Source organism: Thalassophryne amazonica, chromosome 3 (genome assembly GCF_902500255.1).
Source record: "Thalassophryne amazonica chromosome 3, fThaAma1.1, whole genome shotgun sequence".
NCBI classification, from domain to species: Eukaryota; Metazoa; Chordata; class Actinopteri; order Batrachoidiformes; family Batrachoididae; genus Thalassophryne; species Thalassophryne amazonica.
In genome coordinates, this window is record NC_047105.1 from 102,492,802 (window position 1) to 102,512,610 (window position 19,809).

Genomic DNA, 19,809 nt, shown 5'->3' on the forward strand with positions numbered 1-19,809 from the left:
GATAAAACAAGGAAAACAAATGAGTCTTTAAACATGATTTAAAAGTCTCCACAGTATCTGACTGTCGTATCTGTGCCTGGAGATCATTCCACAGAACTGGGGCATGGTAGGAGAAAGCTCTGTGACCGGCAGACTTTTTATTCACCATGGGAACACATAAAGTCCTGCACCCTGAGAACGCAAGGCCCGAGCTAGTACATAGGGGCTTACCAGGTCAGCCAGACAGGAAGGTGCAAGTCCATGAACAATTTTATAAACTAATAACAGTACCTTAAAATCCGATCTTGCAGTGACTGGAAGTCAGTGTAGGGATGCCAAAATGGGCGTAATGTAGTCAAACATTCTGCTTTGTGTCAAAAGTCTGGCAGCAGCATTTTGAACCACTGAAGACCCCTAGTACTCGATCTCGGAAGACTGCGATCTTGGAACCAGCACGACTGAATATTTCACATCCATGCAACAGAAGACACCATAAAATGCAGATTTAGCATGCTAACATATTACGTTTGCATGGAGACCGTTTGAAGTAAATTCATCCCAAGGACAGATTTTGATGTGTGTGAAATAACTTTAATAATGTCAGCTGACAACAAATTCCATCTAAAACATGATATAAGATAAAGACTTACAGAGAGTGTTAGCTTTTCTATATAGATGATGATTAAAAAAAGTCAGGCCCGCGTTTTGGATTTTTTTGTCAAACCAGCCCCATTTGAAATTATTTTTGATGAACTTTCGATATAGAACTCATTTTAAAATCTGTAGTGACGTCTCTCATTCACTGCTGTATGGTCGAGCGGTGGCACGTTATCCTTCAGTCTCAGATCAAGAAGTGAAAACGTGAGACTTAATATCCACTGTGATGTCTCAGAGATGTTTCCAAACAATTTTATAAATACAAATATTATGAAAACAGACCACAGACTAATTTCGACATGGGCCAGGAAAACAAAAACAACCCTTCTTCTTCTTTCAAGTTTATTGGCAGTTTGCAAACCAACAGGGCGCGGTACTGCCACCAACTGTTTGTGCAACATTCATAGATTCTGACGTATGCTATCAAAAACAACCCGAAAACTTTCGCCATGTAAGTAAAAACCCGGATTTCCAGGAATTCTCAGAAAACTTCCATCAGTTATAGATTACTGTATTTTGAAAAACAACTGGCTGTACAACAAAACCAACAAATGCGTCACTGTCCAGACTCCTACAGAATTCACTACATATTCTCTCACAACTCGAACTACAATAATATAAACCCATGTCATACCACAGCCCTGAAACAAAGTTAAAAAAAAAATCAGCTCTTCTGTCTCAATATTACAGTACAATGTGCAGTATCAACAGCAGGGTGTGCCAGTGTTTACTTGTAGGAGTTGTCCAAAGCAGCCTGGAGGCTCCTGTTCTTCTCCAGCATCTCCTCAGAGTCTGTCTGCAGCTGATTGAGCTGCTCCTCCTGCTGCTCCACTACAGCATTTAGTTTCTTGATGTTTTCCCTGTTCTGTTTCTCCACCTCCTCTTTCCCATCCAAAACCTCAACACACAGAAACACAATTATGCTGAATGTCTAAAAATGCAAAAATTAAAACACAAAACAATGAAACGGCAACAGATGTGTTACCAATAAATGCATAGAGGAGACAAGTAGGAAGCAAAGTTCTGAAGTGTGTGTGTGTGTGTGTCATAATGAAGAAAAATGTGCTAATCTTAATCTGACACACTGCAGCCGGGAAGTGTGGACAGCGGTCCGTCACCACACTCCAAGGTGCCCATATACACCAAAATAAATCCATATCGGTTGTAAGATAATAACAGCAGGCAGGGTATGTATTTTACCTGCTGCAGGTGCCGGAGCTCGTCCTCCTGATCCCCGATTTTCATGTTCAGTTTGGTGATCATTGTGTCACTCTCCTTCTCCTTCACACGTAGTTTCTTGATGATGTTGCAGTGCTGCAGCTGCTGCTTAGACAACTTTTCACCTACAAGTAATGGGAATATGCATTCCAGACATTTCAGAAAAATTAGAAACTAATGCTTCTGAGCACAGTGTCCTAGAAATAGCTATGCACTGATAAAGATTAACTTAATTTCACATTCATTAATTTAAAAAAATAATGAAAAGGACATGTTTATAAAATGATTTATTAAGTGCTGTACATGTGTGGATTAGGAATTTTCTGTAAAATCACAAAGAACTGATTTCAATGAAAATACCCACAAATTGAGCAAATTACCATGTTAAGAAAACACAAACCTGAAACTACTGCACTTTCTTCCATTTTCTTCTAATTCTGGACAAATGGCTGATAGTCTACTGAAATAGAAGGGGCAGTAATTTTGATGTTGCAACTAGTGTGATGTGAATGTACAGCTAATCAAATACAAGTATGTCATATTACAACTATAAGGTTAAATTAAAAATCACAAACTGGGTACAAAACTTAAATTATCCAATACACACATTTTAGTGGGAAACATTATTTCCTTGCAAAGTGAGCTTAAAGAGACTCATCGGGCCCTGATAGATACACACTAACTAAGCAAGCCAGCATGAAATACAATGCAGCCAAATAGTAGCTAGAACAGTCATCAACCAGAAAATAAATACACAATGACATGAACAGCCTGCTTTTGGTCTCTTTTTTTTTTTTTACAAGTTTTTATTTCGGTAGGGACTAGGGAAGGATTTTAGAACATTACATAATGTCATATGTCTAGCCAATATTACAGTTGAGATGGGTGGGCAATATAGGCAAAAAAATAAAAAATATCTCAACACAATACAGCTAGACAATCACATTCACACTCTCACAATTATGGTCAATTTACAGTCACCAATTCACCTAACCTGTACAACAGTTGTTGGGAATGGGAGGAAGCCTGAGCACCCAGAGGAAACCCACACAAATGTGGAGAACACAAAAACTCCACACAGAAAGGACAGGTCAGAAGCAAACCCAGGACCTTCTCGCTGTAAGCCTACGCATCAGACAGCCAATAAAATTTCATACTTGTGCTGGGAGAGTGGTGTGGTTGGGGGATGGAGCAAGTCAGGGGATCCTACAGTTAGTCTCTCCTCCCTTCAGGGAATTAGACTTGAAACATCAATGGGTATTAAGAGGACAGGAATTTAAGCCAGCCACGTGTTTCTGCAAGCAAGATATCCTGAGCCCTAATAAACTCTTCACTGTTCAGTAATGTTGACTGAAATTCCTGCAGTATGCTCAAATATTGTATGTCCTTCACTGACATACAGTGAAGAAAATAAGTATTTGAACACCCTGTGATTTTGCAAGTTGTCACACTTAGAAATCATGGAGGGGTGTGAAATTTTCATCTTAGGTGCATGTCCACTGTGAGAGACATAATCTTAAAAAAAAAAAAAAAAAATCCGTAAATCATAATGTATGATTTTTTAAATAATTTATTTGTATGTTACTGCTGCAAATAAGTATTTGAACACCTGTGAAAATCAGTGTTAATATTTGGTGCAGTAGCCTTTGTTTGCAATTACAGAGGTCAAACATTTCCTGTAGTTTTTCACCAGGTTTGCACACACTGTAGCAGGGATTTTGGTCCACTCCTTCATACAGATCATATCTAGATCTTTCAGGTTTGGAGTTTCAGCTCACTCCAAAGATTTTTTATTGAGTTCAGGTCTGGAGACTGGCCAGGCCACTCTAGGACCTTGAAATGCTTCTTACGGAGCCCCTCCTTAGTTGCCCTGGCTGTGTGTTTGGGGTCATTGTCATGCTGGAAGACCCAGCCATGACCCATCTTCAATGCTCTTACTGAGGGAAGGAGGTTGTTTGCCAAAATCTCGCAATACATGACCCCATCCATCCTCCCTTCAATACGATGCAGTCGTCCTGTCCCCTTTGCAGAAGAGCACCCCCAGAGTATGATGTTTCCACCCCCACGCTTCATGGTTGGGATGGTTTTCTTGGGGTTGTTCTCATCCTCTAAACATGGTAAGTGGAGTTGATTCCAAAAAGCTCTATTCTGGTCTCATCTGACCACATGACTTTCTCCCATGCCTCCTCTGGATCATCCAGATGGTCACTGGTGAACTTCAAACGGGCCTGGACTGGTTTGAGCAGGGGGACCTTGCTGCCCTGCAGGATTTTAAACCATGATTAACCAGTATTAATCTTTGTGACTATGGTCCCAACTCTCTTCAGGCCATTGACCAGGTCCTCCTGTTTAGTTCTGAGCTTTCTCAGAATCATCCTTACCCCACAAAGTGAGACCTTGCATGGAATCCCAGACCGAAGGAGATTGACAGTCACCCTGTGTTTCTTCCACTTTCTAATAAATAATCATAACAGATGTTGTCTTTTACCAAGCTGCTTGCCTGTTGTCATGTAGTCCATCCCAGCCTTGTGCAGGTCTAGTTTTGTCCTTGGTGTCCTTAGACAGCTCTTTGGTCTTGGCTATGGTGGACAGGTTGGAGTGTGACTGATTGAGTGGGTGAACAGGTGTCTTTTATACAGGCAACACATTCAAACAGGTGCAATTAATACAGGTAAAGAGTGCAGAATAAGAGGGCTTCTTAAAGAAAAATTAACAGATCTGTCTGAGCCAAAATTCTTGCTGGTTGGCAGATGTTCAAATACTTATTTGCAGCAGTAACATGTAAATAAATTATTAAAAAATCATACATTGTGATTTCCGGATTTTTTTTTTTTTTTTTGTAGATTATGTCTCTCACAGTGGACATGCACCTAACATGAAAATTTCAGACCCCTCCATGATTTCTAAGTGGGAGAACTTGCAAAATCGCAAGGTGTTCAAATACTTATTTTCCTCACTGTAACATACTGAGCTTTTCATGTATTACTATTGGACAGAAAATGTTTGTCATGTCCATTTTCTGTTGTATGATAAAACAGTACAAACATCTGAATGTGAGATCAAGACTGGGTTTTCAGCCTGTTAAAAGCTGAGGTCTGTGCACGTGATGAATGCAAACATTAAGGGTGTACTACATAAAACGTACCTTCCTCGAGTAGGCCTCTGATCTGCTCCTCCTTTTCCTTGATGAGCTCCATTGTACTACTTGAGTTCAATCTAGTGGATAGTTCTTCTCGCAAACCCTTTATTTCCTGGTGCAAAGAAAATTGTAATCTTTGACACAGTAAACAGGCAGAGGGGTTAGCCACATAAACTCCATCCTCCTGTTACGGAGTTCATCAGTGCCTGCAACTGATTATTCTGGTTTAACTTTTTTATTATTATCAGAGTTATTAGATCAGAGCCTGGGGGAAGGGACAAGCGAGTTACCTTCTTGGCTATGTCCCTCTCTTTGCATGCCAGCTGAGCCTTCCTTTCAGCATCTGCTATGCGCTGGGTGAACTCATCCTTAAGAGACTGTACAGAGAAGCTCTCCTCCTTCAGGCTCGTCACCTCACTTGAGGATGAAACGACTGATTAGTACAACACGTCACTTTGAAAAGCTGTACAAGTAGATAATTTTAAGAGTACAAGATACAGAGACTTCGTGACCTTTTCAATGCTACGTTGTCAGTATATCAATTCAAGTCCACCTATATTTTCTTGGAAAGGAAATTATCTATACAATAAAGTTCAATGGCTATCAATGCATCATCTAAACTATTCAACACCTAAAATAACATGGTTTGAACTATTCTTAAACAACCTTAAATTCATTGCACTTAAAATCATTTCAAACAGCCAAAGTTGTTTTTGAACAGCGCTAAACCAGCAACAAGCAATCTTAAACTGATTTTAACGGCTAATATACTGATCATAACTGATCTGAACCGTTGAGTCAAACGCTGTAATCACTTTCTTGGGCTTGAAACACATATGAAATTTGGGCATTTGTGCACTGCATTAGATTGAAAAATAGCAGTATATATAAAAGTTTACATATGTAAGAATCCAGCTATAGAGCAACATGACCATGGAAAATTCCAATATAAAACAGCAAATCAAATTGGTAAATAACTGAAAATTTTGTATATCTAAATGTAAGGATCAAAAAGGTAATAATAATAATAATAATAATAATAGTTTAGGTACTATGTGGATGAGTTGGGGCAGGGCTATAAAACAATCACAATGACATATGGCGATAAAAACCTTTCGATAGTCTTACGGAACATGGACAGATGTAACAGTTTATTACATAGCAGAAATAAACGAGAACAAATCTTGCCCATCAATGTGAACAAGCACTTCCTACTTTTAAGTATTGTTTGAGCTAACTGTGATGAAAAACAGCAATTAAAGGAAGAAAAAAAAAAAAAAAAAAAAACAGAGAGGGGGAGGGAACTGGAAAGGGGAATGAAAAGCGACCACTGAAGTGAGCTTGCATCATCCTCGAAAGGTGAGGAAAATGTACACAAAAAAGGATTTCTAACTAAGGGTTATAGATGCCCTGATTCGTGAAGCAGGATGACAATATGAAGGCATGGTGGTTTCACTGTGAACTCAGTGGCAAAAAATTTAGGCACTGAAGTCACTGTCAAACAATATGCATTTAAGCTAGTAAAAACAGGTACACTTCCCTTTCTACGCTTTCACAATAAAAACCCTAGACATACAGTGCTCTTACAATAACTTCAACAAGAACAATACAAAGCACTTCCCAAATAACATACAATAAAAAACAAAATTTAGTCTAATTAATACTCTACTTTCTTCAGGTTTCAGTCTTTATGAGGATACTGGTAGTATTATTAAATTATCATGACTGATTTCAGTATCAATCAATATGAATAAAAATATTGTAATAACATGTTTTGCCATATTTCCCAACCCTAGTTGAGGGTACCTAATGAAAAACAATGGAAATCTTGTGTTGGTTCTGAGAAAGTGCTGAGAGTGTGATGGGCTAACCGACTTACAGTGAAGCTTGAAAGTTTGTGAATCCTTGAACTGTTACACGTCTAAATTTAGTAATAACATCAAATTGTAAAAAATATAATTCCGGCTAGCGGTTGAAGATGAGTGTGTGTAATTCTGGCTGCTTTATATTACAATTTCTACAATGATGCCCTGTACACTTACAGTGGAAACTAATCTCTACAACATGACAAATAAAATAAAAATATAAAAAGGTAAAACAATTGCATGTGCAAGTTTACACAACTTAAAGTATAACAACAAAAGTATAACAACAAAATCATCACTTTTACAACCAGTTTTCTTTCTTAACCATAACATAAGTGTGTCCCTTCTCCTAAACCTAACCACAACCCCCCCAGACCCCCCGTGAGACTGGGTTGAAAAATGTAATCAGCCAGCTGCTGATATTGACGATCACTGCATGTCAAAATGACGGGGAGAAACTCTGCTCAAAGTCAACTATTCCCACCCCAACCAAACAGTGTATTTTGGGTTAGGTCAGTTTAGGTAAACCTCACCCCGAAATGCTGTAGGAGTTAGGAATTAGCAAACCATGGATGAAGAGACGTTAACGCTGATGCAATGCAACAGAAAAAAAATTATTCGTCATTCATATTATTTTTTTTTTTTTTACTGTACCTCAGTCGGTCCTGTTTCTCCTCCTTGAATTTTCTTTTTTCCATCCACTGGGCGCCAGACAGTTTGGTCTGTTTTCACATTGTTGACTTGTTATTCACATAATTAATCACAACCCCAGGTTTGGGCCGCCTTTGTTTTAAGAAGGGCTCCACTCATCAGACACTTGGGGGGGGGTGAGGAAACTATTATCATCATTATTATTTAATAGACTTTGCTATGCAGTTAAATCAATATGGGCTTATATTTATTTTATATTAAATAGTATTAACTAGCTTTAGTTTAAGAATAATGAAAACTGACTTTATTTTTTCCCCTCATTTGTGGCACCTCCCCTGGCGGGACCCCGCCCTTAGCAATTGTCTATATTGCCTATAGGCACGGGCTAGTGTCGCTGACCGAACGGTCCCCCTAAAAATCGGTGCCCCGATGACACGGTTCACAAATGAACACATTTCTGCTTCAAACTGTACTCCAGTCATCATCTATCTCAGCGACAGATATCTGAAGCTTTAGTACAACAATCATTTCCACACAAATTCAGCATTATTTCATCATAAAAGGCAGCGGAAGCGATCAGAGTGCTGCGGTTAAACGAGCTGCTAGCTGATGCGTTCATTGCGAGTCGGTAACTTCAAAGCGTCATGGAATTTTGTCGAGTTTCTGTTCAAAACGGCCTCGTTTCTCCTTAAAACTGACCTTAAAATTATTTAAGAGGTTTTACCCTTATCATCTGATGGTTAATAATCCCATTAATCCATTTGATTGCTTTGGGTGAAGAGACATGCTGCTGTGGTCCGAACTGACGCATGCGCAGATGCAAAAGGCGGACTGATTTTTAGGGGCAGACCGTTCGGTCTGCGACACCAGGTATGGCACTTAGCTTAAAAAAAGGGCAATGTTTCTTTTGGTAACAGATGACAATTTGAATGAGCTTACTGATGGTGCCAATTCTTAGAACACAAAACAAACAAATGCACTACGCTGTAAGCTGTCTGGGGCCATTTGCAGTATTCGCTGGGACGTCTCTAGCTGAAACAGAAATGCTGTCAGATGAACAGCTAAACAAAATTCTGTTGCAATTTTTAGCTGGACTGAGGAAAGCAGATGGCAGTCTGTACATGAAGAAGTCAATGCACAGCATCAGCTCTGGACTACATCGTCAGGATTGTTTTTGAACTGACTATTTTTGCAAGTTGACAGAAAACAATTTTGGATTGGATTGCTATTTAAAGTTTGTCTTGGACTGTTTGGAATCAGACCAAAATGCAAGTCCCTTTTCTCTTGTTTATAAATTAATAAAATATCAAATGACAAGGATCAATTTCGGGCATTATATAAATGGATGTTTTTTCATTCATGCAATGGAAAGAATATTTCATGAAATATTCTTACCATTGCACTCAAACATTCATTATTTGTGTAGTGTTGTATGACCATCCCTCTGTGCTCCACTATGAAGGTGGAAGCTTTTGATGCAATGGACAAAAGTTGCACTATGCAGTTTCTCCAATCACAGCCACAGACGCTCATAACTCCAACAGAGTTATCATGGGTGTGTCTTTGCGGCTTTCCTCGCGAGTCTCGTTTTTGCATGGTCACCCAGATTTTGAGAACTGCCTCTTCCACAAAGGTTTAACATGTGGTACTATAATGTTAGTATTTTTTTAAAGACTTATGTAAATGAAGTCAAAGACACATTCATTGACTTGGGATTGCTCATGGATCAGTCTCCTGACTTGTCGAAAGAAAACTGGCTATACAAGTGAAGATTTACTTGTGTTATACTGAAGGGTGTGTATACTTAAGCCACACCACACCATTTTATTTTGATTGTAATTTACGTTGGCAGTAATGACACCCGGTTACGCCAATCGGAGGTCACTAAAATTAACACTGAATCGGTGTGTAACTTTGCAAAAACAATGTCGGACTCTGTAGTTTTCTCTGGGCCCCTCCCCAATCGGACCGGGAGTGACATGTTTAGCCGCATGTTCTCCCTGAATTGCTGGCTGTCTGAGTGGTGGTGAGGTGGGCTTCATAGATAATTGGCAAAGCTTCTGGGGAAAACCTGGTCTTGTTAGGAGAGACGGCATCCATCCCACTTTGGATGGAGCAGCTCTCATTTCTAGAAATTTGGCCAATTTTCTTAAATCTTTCAAACCGTGACTATCCAGGGTTGGGACCAGGAAGCAGAGTTGTAGTCTTACACACCTCTCTGCAGCTTCTCTCCCCCTGCCATCCCCATAGAGACAGTGCCTGCTCCCAGACCACCAATAACCAGCAAAAATCTATTTAAGCATAAAAATTCAAAAAGAAAAAATAATATAGCACCTTCAACTGCACCACAGACTAAAACAGTTAAATGTGGTCTATTAAACATTAGATCTCTCTTCTAAGTCCCTGTTAGTAAATGATATAATAATTGATCAACATATTGATTTATTCTGCCTTACAGAAACCTGGTTACAGCAGGATGAATATGTTAGTTTAAATGAGTCAACACCCCCGAGTCACACTAACTGCCAGAACGCTCGTAGCACGGGCCGAGGCGGAGGATTAGCAGCAATCTTCCACTCCAGCTTATTAATTAATCAAAAACCCAGACAGAGTTTTAATTCATTTGAAAGCTTGTCTCTTAGTCTTGTCCATCCAAATTGGAAGTCCCAAAAACCAGTTTTATTTGTTGTTATCTATCGTCCACCTGGTCGTTACTGTGAATTTTCGGACCTTTTGTCTGACTTAGTGCTTAGCTCAGATAAGATAATTATAGTGGGCGATTTTAACATCCACATAGATGCTGAGAATGACAGCCTCAAAACTGCATTTAATCTATTGTTAGACTCGATTGGCTTTGCTCAAAATGTAAATGAGTCCACCCACCACTTTAATCATACCTTAGATCTTGTTCTGACTTATGGTATGGAAATTGAAGACTTAACAGTATTCCCTGAAAACCCCCTTCTGTCTGATCATTTCTTAATAACATTTACATTTACTCTGATGGACTACCCAGCAGTGGGGAATAAGTTTCATTACAGTAGAAGACTGTCAGAAAGCTCTGTAACTAGGTTTAAGGATATGATTCCTTCTTTATGTTCTCCAATGCCATATACCAACACAGAGCAGAGTAGCTTCCTAAACTCTGTGAGTGAGATAGATTATCTCGTCAATAGTTTTATATCCTCATTGAGGACAACTTTGGATGCTGTAGCTCCTCTGAAAAAGAGAGCCTTAAATGAGAAGTGCCTGACTCCGTGGTATAACTCACAAACTTGCAGCTTAAAGCAGATAACCCGTAAGTTGGAGAGGAAATGGCGTCTCACTAATTTAGAAGATCTTCACTTAGCCTGGAAAAAGAGTCTGTTGTTCTATAAAAAAAGCTCTCCGTAAAGCTAGGACATCTTAACTACTCATCACTAATTGAAGAAAATAAGAATAACCCCAGGTTTCTTTTCAGCACTGTAGCCAGGCTGACAAAGAGTCAGAGCTCTATTGAGCCGAGTATTCCTTTAACTTTAACTAGTAATGACTTCATGACTTTCTTTGCTAACAAAATTTTAACTATTAGAGAAAAAATTACTCATAATCATCCCAAAGACATATTGTTCTCTTTGGCTGCTTTCAGTGATGCCGGTATTTGGTTAGACTCGTTCTCTCCAATTGTTCTGTCTGAGTTATTTTCATTAGTTACTTCCTCCAAACCATCAACATGTCTATTAGACCCCATTCCTACCAGGCTGCTCAAGCAAGCCCTACCATTAATTAATGCTTCGATCTTAAATATGATCAATCTGTCTTTATTAGTTGGCTATGTACCACAGGCTTTTAAGGTGGCAGTAATTAAACCATTACTTAAAAAGCCATCACTTGACCCAGCTATCTTAGCTAATTATAGGCCAATCTCCAACCTTCCTTTTCTCTCAAAAAATTCTTGAAAGAGTAGTTGTAAAACAGCTAACTGATCATCTGCAGAGGAATGGTCTATTTGAAGAGGTTCAGTCAGGGTTTAGAATTCATCATAGTACAGAAACAGCATTAGTAAAGGTTACAAATGATCTTATGGCCTCAGACAGTGGACTCATCTCTGTGCTTGTTCTGTTAGACCTCAGTGCTGCTTTTGATACTGTTGACAATAAAATTTTATTACAGAGATTAGAGCATGCCATAGGTATTAAAGGCACTGTACTGCAGTGGTTTGAATCATATTTATCTAATAGATTACTATTTGTTCATGTAAATGGGGAAGCGTCTTCACAGACTAAGGTTAATTATGGAGTTCCACAAGGTTCTGTGCTAGGACCAATTTTATTCACTTTATACATGCTTCCCTTAGGCAGTATTATTAGACAGCATTGCTTAAATTTTCATTGTTACGCAGATGATACTCAGCTTTATCTATCCATGAAGCCAGAGGATACACTCCAATTAGCTAAACTGCAGGATTGTCTTACAGACATAAAGACATGGATGACCTCTAATTTCCTGCTTTTAAACTCAGATAAAACTGAAGTTATTGTACTTGGCCCCACAAATCTTAGAAACATGGTGTAAAAACCAGATCCTTACTCTGGATGGAATTACCCTGACCTCTAGTAATACTGTGAGAAATCTTGGAGTCATTTTTGATCAGGATATGTCATTCAATGTGCATATTAAACAAATATGTAGGACTGCTTTTTTGCATTTGCGCAATATCTCTAAAATTAGAAAGGTCTTGTCTCAGAGTGATGCTGAAAAACTAATTCATGCATTTATTTCCTCTAGGCTGGACTATTGTAATTCATTATTATCAGGTTGTCCTAAAAGTTCCCTGAAAAGCCTTCAGTTAATTCAAAATGCTGCAGCTAGAGTACTGACAGGGACTAGAAGGAGAGAGCATATTTCATCCATATTGGCCTCTCTTCATTGGCTTCCTGTTAATTCCAGAATAGAATTTAAAATTCTTCTTCTTACTTATAAGGTTTTGAATAATCAGGTCCCATCTTATCTTAGGGACCTCATAGTACCATATCACCCCAATAGAGCGCTTCGCTCTCAGACTGCAGGCTTACTTGTAGTTCCTAGGGTTTGTAAGAGTAGAATGGGAGGCAGAGCCTTCAGATTTCAGGCTCCTCTGCTCTGGAACCAGCTCCCAATTCGGATCAGGGAGACAGACACCCTCTCTACTTTTAAGATTAGGCTTAAAACTTTCCTTTTTGCTAAAGCTTATAGTTAGGGCTGGATCAGGTGACCCTGAACCATCCCTTAGTTATGCTGCTATAGACTTAGACTGCTGGGGGGTTCCCATGATGCACTGAGTGTTTCTTTCTCTTTTTGCTCTGTATGCACCACTCTGCATTTAATCATTAGTGATTGATCTCTGCTCCCCTCCACAGCATGTCTTTTTCCTGGCTTCTTCCCTCAGCCCCAACCAGTCCCAGCAGAAGACTGCCCCTCCCTGAGCCTGGTTCTGCTGGAGGTTTCTTCCTGTTAAAAGGGAGTTTTCCTTCCCACTGTCGCCAAGTGCTTGCTCACAGGGGGTCATTTTGGCCGTTGGGGTTTTCTGTAATTATTGTATGGCTTTGCCTTACAATATAAAGCGCCTTGGGGAAACTGTTTGTTGTGATTTGGCGCTATATAAATAAAATTGATTTGATTTGAATTGATTTATGTATGCTGAAGGAAATGAACAAACCTAGAACATTCTGAACACTTTAAAGAGCTATTATTTCCTGCTTCAAGTGTGACACACAGATGCATTCTATGCAAATCAATAGTTTATTGTAATCCAATTACATTTTTTCTGCAAATTTGATTGGTTAGTCTTGTGAGATTTCAGACTATATAATATCCGGTGTAGGGTGGCAAAATATTTGACCTTTTGATGGATTACGGTCACAAATATCTATTTTACTGGCTTGACTAAAGCACAGCTGGTAAAGTGCAATTTGCAACCGTATAACCAGCATGAACGTCCGCAAATCATCACACACAAGGGGGTTATTCCCTAAATGTAACTGACAACACAAACAACAGCGCTCGATTACAGCATTATTTAGAACTGTAGTGCACAAGAACACTAGACCCCGCACAGCATTGTGAGGACAGCTGAAAAGATAATTGGGAATTCTCTATCCTCCATCCAGGCCCTCTTCCTCACATGCTATGCGTGAAGCTTCTGCAATCATCAAGGACTCCTCCCATCCTCCCTCCCATGGACTGTTTGAGCTCTTGCCATCTGGCAGGAGGCTCCACAGCATCAGGACTCACACTGCTAGGTTCTGCAACAGCTTCTTCCCCTAATCTGTCAGAGCCCTGAATACTCACACATACACAACCTGCTGCATTCAACCCCCATACTGTAACACACACCTGACTGTGCACTTGCACTTTAGACTGGAATGACAATCTGCAACTCCATTACCTCATTTCTGCCCTGCTTCCCCGGCAACCTAGGCTGTTACTGTTTTGCATTACCTGTTTTGCACCTGTTTGTTCTGTGTTATGCGAGTCTTGCACTATTCGTCTTGTCTTTTGCACCATTTGATATTTTTTGATATTTGATTCATATTATGCCCAGGGTCCATACGGAACAACATTTCATTCATCTACATTCCCTGTACGTAGCATAATGACAATAAAGCAGACCTGAACTTTAGCCAAAGTTAGATGTTCAAAATTTAAAAAATAACAACAATCGTATTTTTGTATAAAGTGTCTAATGCTTAAAAATTCTAGTCTGCCAGCATACTGACAGGGGATTCCTTTTCAGATTTTCATCTATATATCTTGATTATAGTCAGAGGTCATCACAATTTAGAAGAAAGTTCCATCCATTTACAGAATGGTGAAACAACTTCATGCTCTACCCTAAAACAGTAACTGTAAATAATACAAATAATGATGTAAATGCCAATAATCATTAAGAACATGTGAAATTTGACTGCTCATATTCCTGAAGAGACAGGACACTGAGCATGAAACAACAAATATTTAACTGTGGTATAATAATAAAGCCTTATCATCAGTGACAATACCATTCTCTTACACAGTCTGTCAAAACAGCCAATTTATCAAGGTTGTTTACAATGCCACTGTGCACATTGTGCCATATACTCACTCTCTGAGGTTGTCGCACTCTTCCTCCAGCTTAGCCTTGTCTTTGCTAACTGTTAACAGCTGAGACTCTCTCTTCTCCAGGCGTCCTGACAGTTCATCAATGACCTACAACAGTTGCACAAACGCACAGTAAAGTGCTTTAGTACTCATCAGCAAAGCTGTATCATAAGGTTTAAATACAAGAGGAGTGTGCAGGCATAACATGAAAATAATGCATGAGATTCCGGTGACGATCACTACTTCTGTTTTGCATAAAGTACAGTCATCCATTCAAAATTCTGAGTTTGTGAGCCAATTTCTAATGTTTCAGTGTGCTGACTTGTTTCTCTAAATTTATGAGCATGACTGAACTTCTGTGGTATAATTCTAACATTTGCTTGATGATTATTAAAGTTGACATCAGTCAATATCAGATCAAAAATATAATATCAAAAATAGAATTCAGTTGGTGCTTTGGATTTTGGCTAAAAATAACTCAACACTTCAACATACAGAGGAACTAAATGCAAACTGCTACCTTTTGAAGGTCCAAAATCTGAACTGTTGAGACACTTTTCATCTCCTCTGTGATTGGTGGAGTGAGGCTTTCATCAACACTGGAGGTTAGATCACATAATGTTATGTTGGACTGAGATCCCTGTTCAGTCAATTCTTCAGGCTGCTCACTGTTGACAGGTGTGGCACTCCGTCCACTCTCCTCCATATCATCCAGTGGCTGCTCCCTCAGTGTCTCAGTGAAGGCCTCTTCTTCCTCCTGTTTGCCATTTGCCCCATCTTCCTCATTCTGACAGATGACTGATGAGATGACTGTTATGGGGGCAGGGCCTGCAGTAACTGAAGCAAGAGTCCGGCTTCCAGAGATCTCATCGTCTGAATTAACCTCACTGACACTCCGGCTATCCAACGACTGCACACTGAACGAATCTATCCGCTCAAATGCATCCGAGGAGGAGCCACAGCTCTCTGTAAGCTTAGGGTAGTCCTCCAAACGGGCAAAATCGGTACAGGTAGAGGCTGTGAGCAGCTGAAATGAGCCCTGCATGAGGTGAAGACCTGCCTTCCCCTCACCAGTCTCTTGTCTGGAACTTGCTGAACTCTCACTCAACACACTCTCATGATCCAACACTTCAATGTCACTGGTAGTAGACGTCCCTGAGGAGAATGCGCTCACTGGAGGAGAAGGGGTATCATTTTGACGGTCCTCTCTCTTCGAGTCTTTAGCCTCTATGGGTACCTCTTTTGAGGCTGCAGGGGGTGACGGATCAGAAGGCTTCGAACTGTTAGGCTCAGAAGTGACAGGAGAAGGCTCAGAGGTATCTGTGACGTCTTGCTCAACTTGTTGGTCCAAAGGAATTGATAACTGCTCTGTTTGTGATTTCGAAGAAACTGTTTGTCCAGAATCAGTTGTCACCTTGTTCATTTCAAAAGTTTGGCTCTCAAGATTACAAGGAAGATCACTACAAGATGAAATGGGAGAAACTGGCTGCAGGAGGATGGTATCTGGAAAAGGAGGTGCCGGTGATGACTTTGGTTCAACTAGCTGATTCTGATCAATTTCGTGTTTCTCTTCATTCTGATCAGCAGATCCTGACTTTGGAGTTTCCACACCACTTTCAACCTCACCCTCCGTGATCTTTTCCTTTCCCTGAGGCCGCTTCTGAGACTTAGCGGGAGGTACAGACACTATCTGGCTTTTGGTAACACCTTGTAGATCACCAGGGGACAAAAAGGCACTAAAAAAGTTTTCTGATTCATCCACAACTGTACGGGTGACAGGAGTAGTAATGGCCTCGGAGGAAGGAGGAGGAGTGGTGGTCTTTTCTTCTAAGGGTGCTTCCCACTGCGTCATCCCCCATCCTCCACTTAATGACATCTTTCCAGATAGAGTTAGATCTGACGGAACAGTGAGCAACACAATTCATGTCAGAGCTGATCAAAACAATAATGTGAAGTTTGTGCAGAATAGCTGTTAACACCTTAGGAACTAGAGCCCAAGTGACATATTGGTTGCCTGGAAATGTCAGCCGATATGAGGCTTTCATGAACGTAGTGGTATCAGCATTATTTTTACAGATATGAAAGCTTATATTTTAGTGAATAAACAATTGAAAAGACACACTGGCTGTTTTCTAGTTTGTCCAGCATTGGTCACAATACTGGCAAGCAAAGCACGAACCTGGATCACCTCTTAGTTACATTAGCTACAAGAGACTGAGGAAAAGTGAACAGATGTCATTCACTTCAATCAGAATGGCCATTTTGTCACCAGGTAGGTGGGGCCAAAACAGATAAGAAGTCTATTGTATGCAAATGCTGAGTGACGACACAAAGCGGTCAATCTGAGTCAAGTCAATCTGAGTAAAAGCAGTGTGTCAGCAGCGTGACACACTGTGGTTGTTGGTCGTATTTACAGTTATTTATATTAAAGTTCATGTTTGCCCTATAAAAACACCAAGCCTCAATTACATTCCTTTATCATAAGGTTTAGATAATGATTAGGAACCTTTGCATTGTTTTTTTTTTTGTATCGTGGCAGATATATAAGCCTTTTCACACTCTGGGAATGCACATGCGTGACCAGGTTGGTTCTAAGGTCGAGAGGTGTAAAACGTAAACAGACGCTCACTCGGTCAGTGAGAGCGTCAGTCAAACAACTGTCTAAACCCGTAATAAACATAATTTTACAGATGCTTAAAAGAAGGAGTGAAAATGCAACTGTTTCACCAAGACATTATAATATAAAGATTATAAATAACGTCCTTTGAGATTTTCCCAAATGCTTTCTCCACCCCATGAAAAGCACTATTGAATTAAGCTGCTAGAGAAAATTCTTCTGTCCTTCCAAAGCACATTCAGCTGCCACTCACCAACCAGATTCATGATTAATTTTATTTTATGTTTCAGGAATCATTTATTTCACACTGTCAAAAATAGAAATGTAGTACAGAAGATTTATAGAGGTCCACAAAGCGAAACAGTGATCAGCTGATTCTATGTTTACGAACAGACTGCCTGGTTCGGCAGTAAGTCGAGTAGGGCAAAACCTGAATTTTCAGTTCGTGTGGAGCATAAACTTCAGTTTTTCTTCCTTGGACACAAATACCACGTTTTCACACACACACAAAAAAAAAATTAAAAAAATCTTTCAAGGAATCAACACCCCAACGGGAAAAAAAATAATTGAAGTCTCTGTCATTCTCGCTGCCCACTGTCAGTCATCATGATGCCTCGAGACTGCAGTTTTACACTTCTTGCCCTTTGACCTCGCGCGTCAGACCCGGAAGAGAGCGAGAGGGTGAAAAGGCTTATTGTATCATAAATTGTTGTTTACTTTGCAATATCTGAATCAGTCTCCCAAGGAAATCCATATTGGTCGGGCTCTATGGAACCTTACCATCATAGGGCAGTGGAATGGTGTCACCCCACTGGTCCTCTTCTTTGATATCCAAAACTCGGTCGATGGACTTCTGAGCTGTTGTCAAAGCTTGCTTGGCGAAGCTCGACAGCTGAGACGCGTTGAACCAACTCATTTTGCGGCTTTAACCAGCTAGCTGGATTAGCAAATCCGCAAACTGTATCACGAACCTGATGGGAGAATGTCGTTTCCACACAAAGCGCTCACCAAAACTACATTTTTCGTTACAAATGACAAAACTGGTGCGAACGCGAAATTTCAACCGTAACTTTTGTTTCTTTTACCAAAATTTAGCTTCGTTAACAGCTACTAGCAACTAACTACCTACAGCTAAGCTAGCTAGCAAAGCTGTAGCAACATAGCATTGGGACAGTATCAAACCCTGATTACACCTCGAAACCTGTCCAGCTAGTTGTCAAAATCGTACAAAGTCATTGACATGTAGTACCGCGTCTATCAGACTAAACATAGCGAGAGCATTTTGACAGTTAACCCTCAGGTTATACTTCTTTCGTCGACAGCCAGCATTTGTTTTGGTCGCTAGGGTCGCCAGATCTTAGAAGAAAAACAAGCACGAAAGAAACAACTTCCTAAACTACTTAAATTTCACTTCATTTTTTATTTAAATTTCATCGTTATTCCCATAGCAAAAAGTGATATCATAATGATAATAATAATGTTTTTCTTGTCGTGAACACAAACTAAAAGACAGCCAAAAAGTCACATATTTATTCTCAGGAGCCTTTCTGGTGCTCTATTGATAGATATAAAGGAGCTCCTGAGACTGGGTTAAATAAATACATTGATAATAATAATAATAACAAGAAGAAGAAGATCCTGTCTGTAATTCAATTATGTAAATTTACAATTTTTTAAATGCCATCATTTTTTGTTCATACATAAAGTTCATAAACTAAGTTTAGAATAAAATAATGCCTTGCTTTGTAGTATTTACGAGTATAAGGTACTTTCTGATTTTTTTTTTTTTTTTAACATTTTGTTGTGGCTCTTTTAAAATCACCGTTACCATGTGTGGAATATTTTTGAATACTGTACGTTGTTGAATTTTCCATTATTATTGAAACTACATTTAATCCCATAAATGATCAATTCTGTCTGGAAGACTGGTTCATAATTTTATGTTTATTTGTGCTCCACTATAGCATGAAAAACTCGCATGAAAAACTCACATGAACTGTACCTGCAGGTTAAGATTATTCCTCTAGTTGACAGAAGACCTATTCATTCTATTACTGTTTTCATTACTTACTGTATTTGGCTCAAAGTCGCTGACAAACCATGTACCTGGCAACATGGATTCGAGTTCCTTCCTTTCCACGTCGCACGATGACATCATGAGCTGGTGGCTTGGTCTGTTAAGTCAGTAGGGTTGGCAAGATTTTCCGATGATGGAGTTTCCTCCTTGGGCTCAGACTCTCCAAAAATTCATATTTAGCTATTTAATTATTCAGTGCCTTGGACATAAATTTGTATGTAATTGCTATATGTGTATCATAATGGGTATCTGCAAAAAATCAAGAGGATCGGCATGACAAACAAAAACGTGAGGTCAAGTCTGGGTGTACAGTTTTGCCACACTACAAAACCTCTCTGAGTCCTGACTGGACGCAGGCAACGTTTATCCCCACGTCCTGAAAATAGCCATTTATCTGTCCTGGCCACGTGACGAGTGCTCACTGAACCTTTTGCAGATGGGGTCCTCAACACTGAGGCACCTAGCATGCTGGATCTCGCTCAGAAATACTCGTGTGAGTGCAGTCTGC

The 19,809-nt window shown here is 39.7% G+C and overlaps 1 protein-coding gene across 1 annotated transcript in view; it reads right to left on the minus strand.

Annotated features, from left to right (window-relative positions):
- tmf1 (TATA element modulatory factor 1) overlaps positions 1 to 18,573 on the minus strand; it is a 55,774-nt gene extending 37,201 nt beyond the window's left edge. Inside the window, 7 exon segments of the mRNA XM_034167181.1 lie at positions 1,368 to 1,534; positions 1,837 to 1,979; positions 5,000 to 5,105; positions 5,284 to 5,410; positions 14,612 to 14,715; positions 15,128 to 16,503; positions 18,005 to 18,573. Of these exon segments, the coding sequence (XP_034023072.1) occupies positions 1,368 to 1,534; positions 1,837 to 1,979; positions 5,000 to 5,105; positions 5,284 to 5,410; positions 14,612 to 14,715; positions 15,128 to 16,503; positions 18,005 to 18,140 (2,159 nt within the window). The 5' untranslated portion in view covers positions 18,141 to 18,573.
- Positions 18,574 to 19,809: the final 1,236 nt, after the last annotated feature.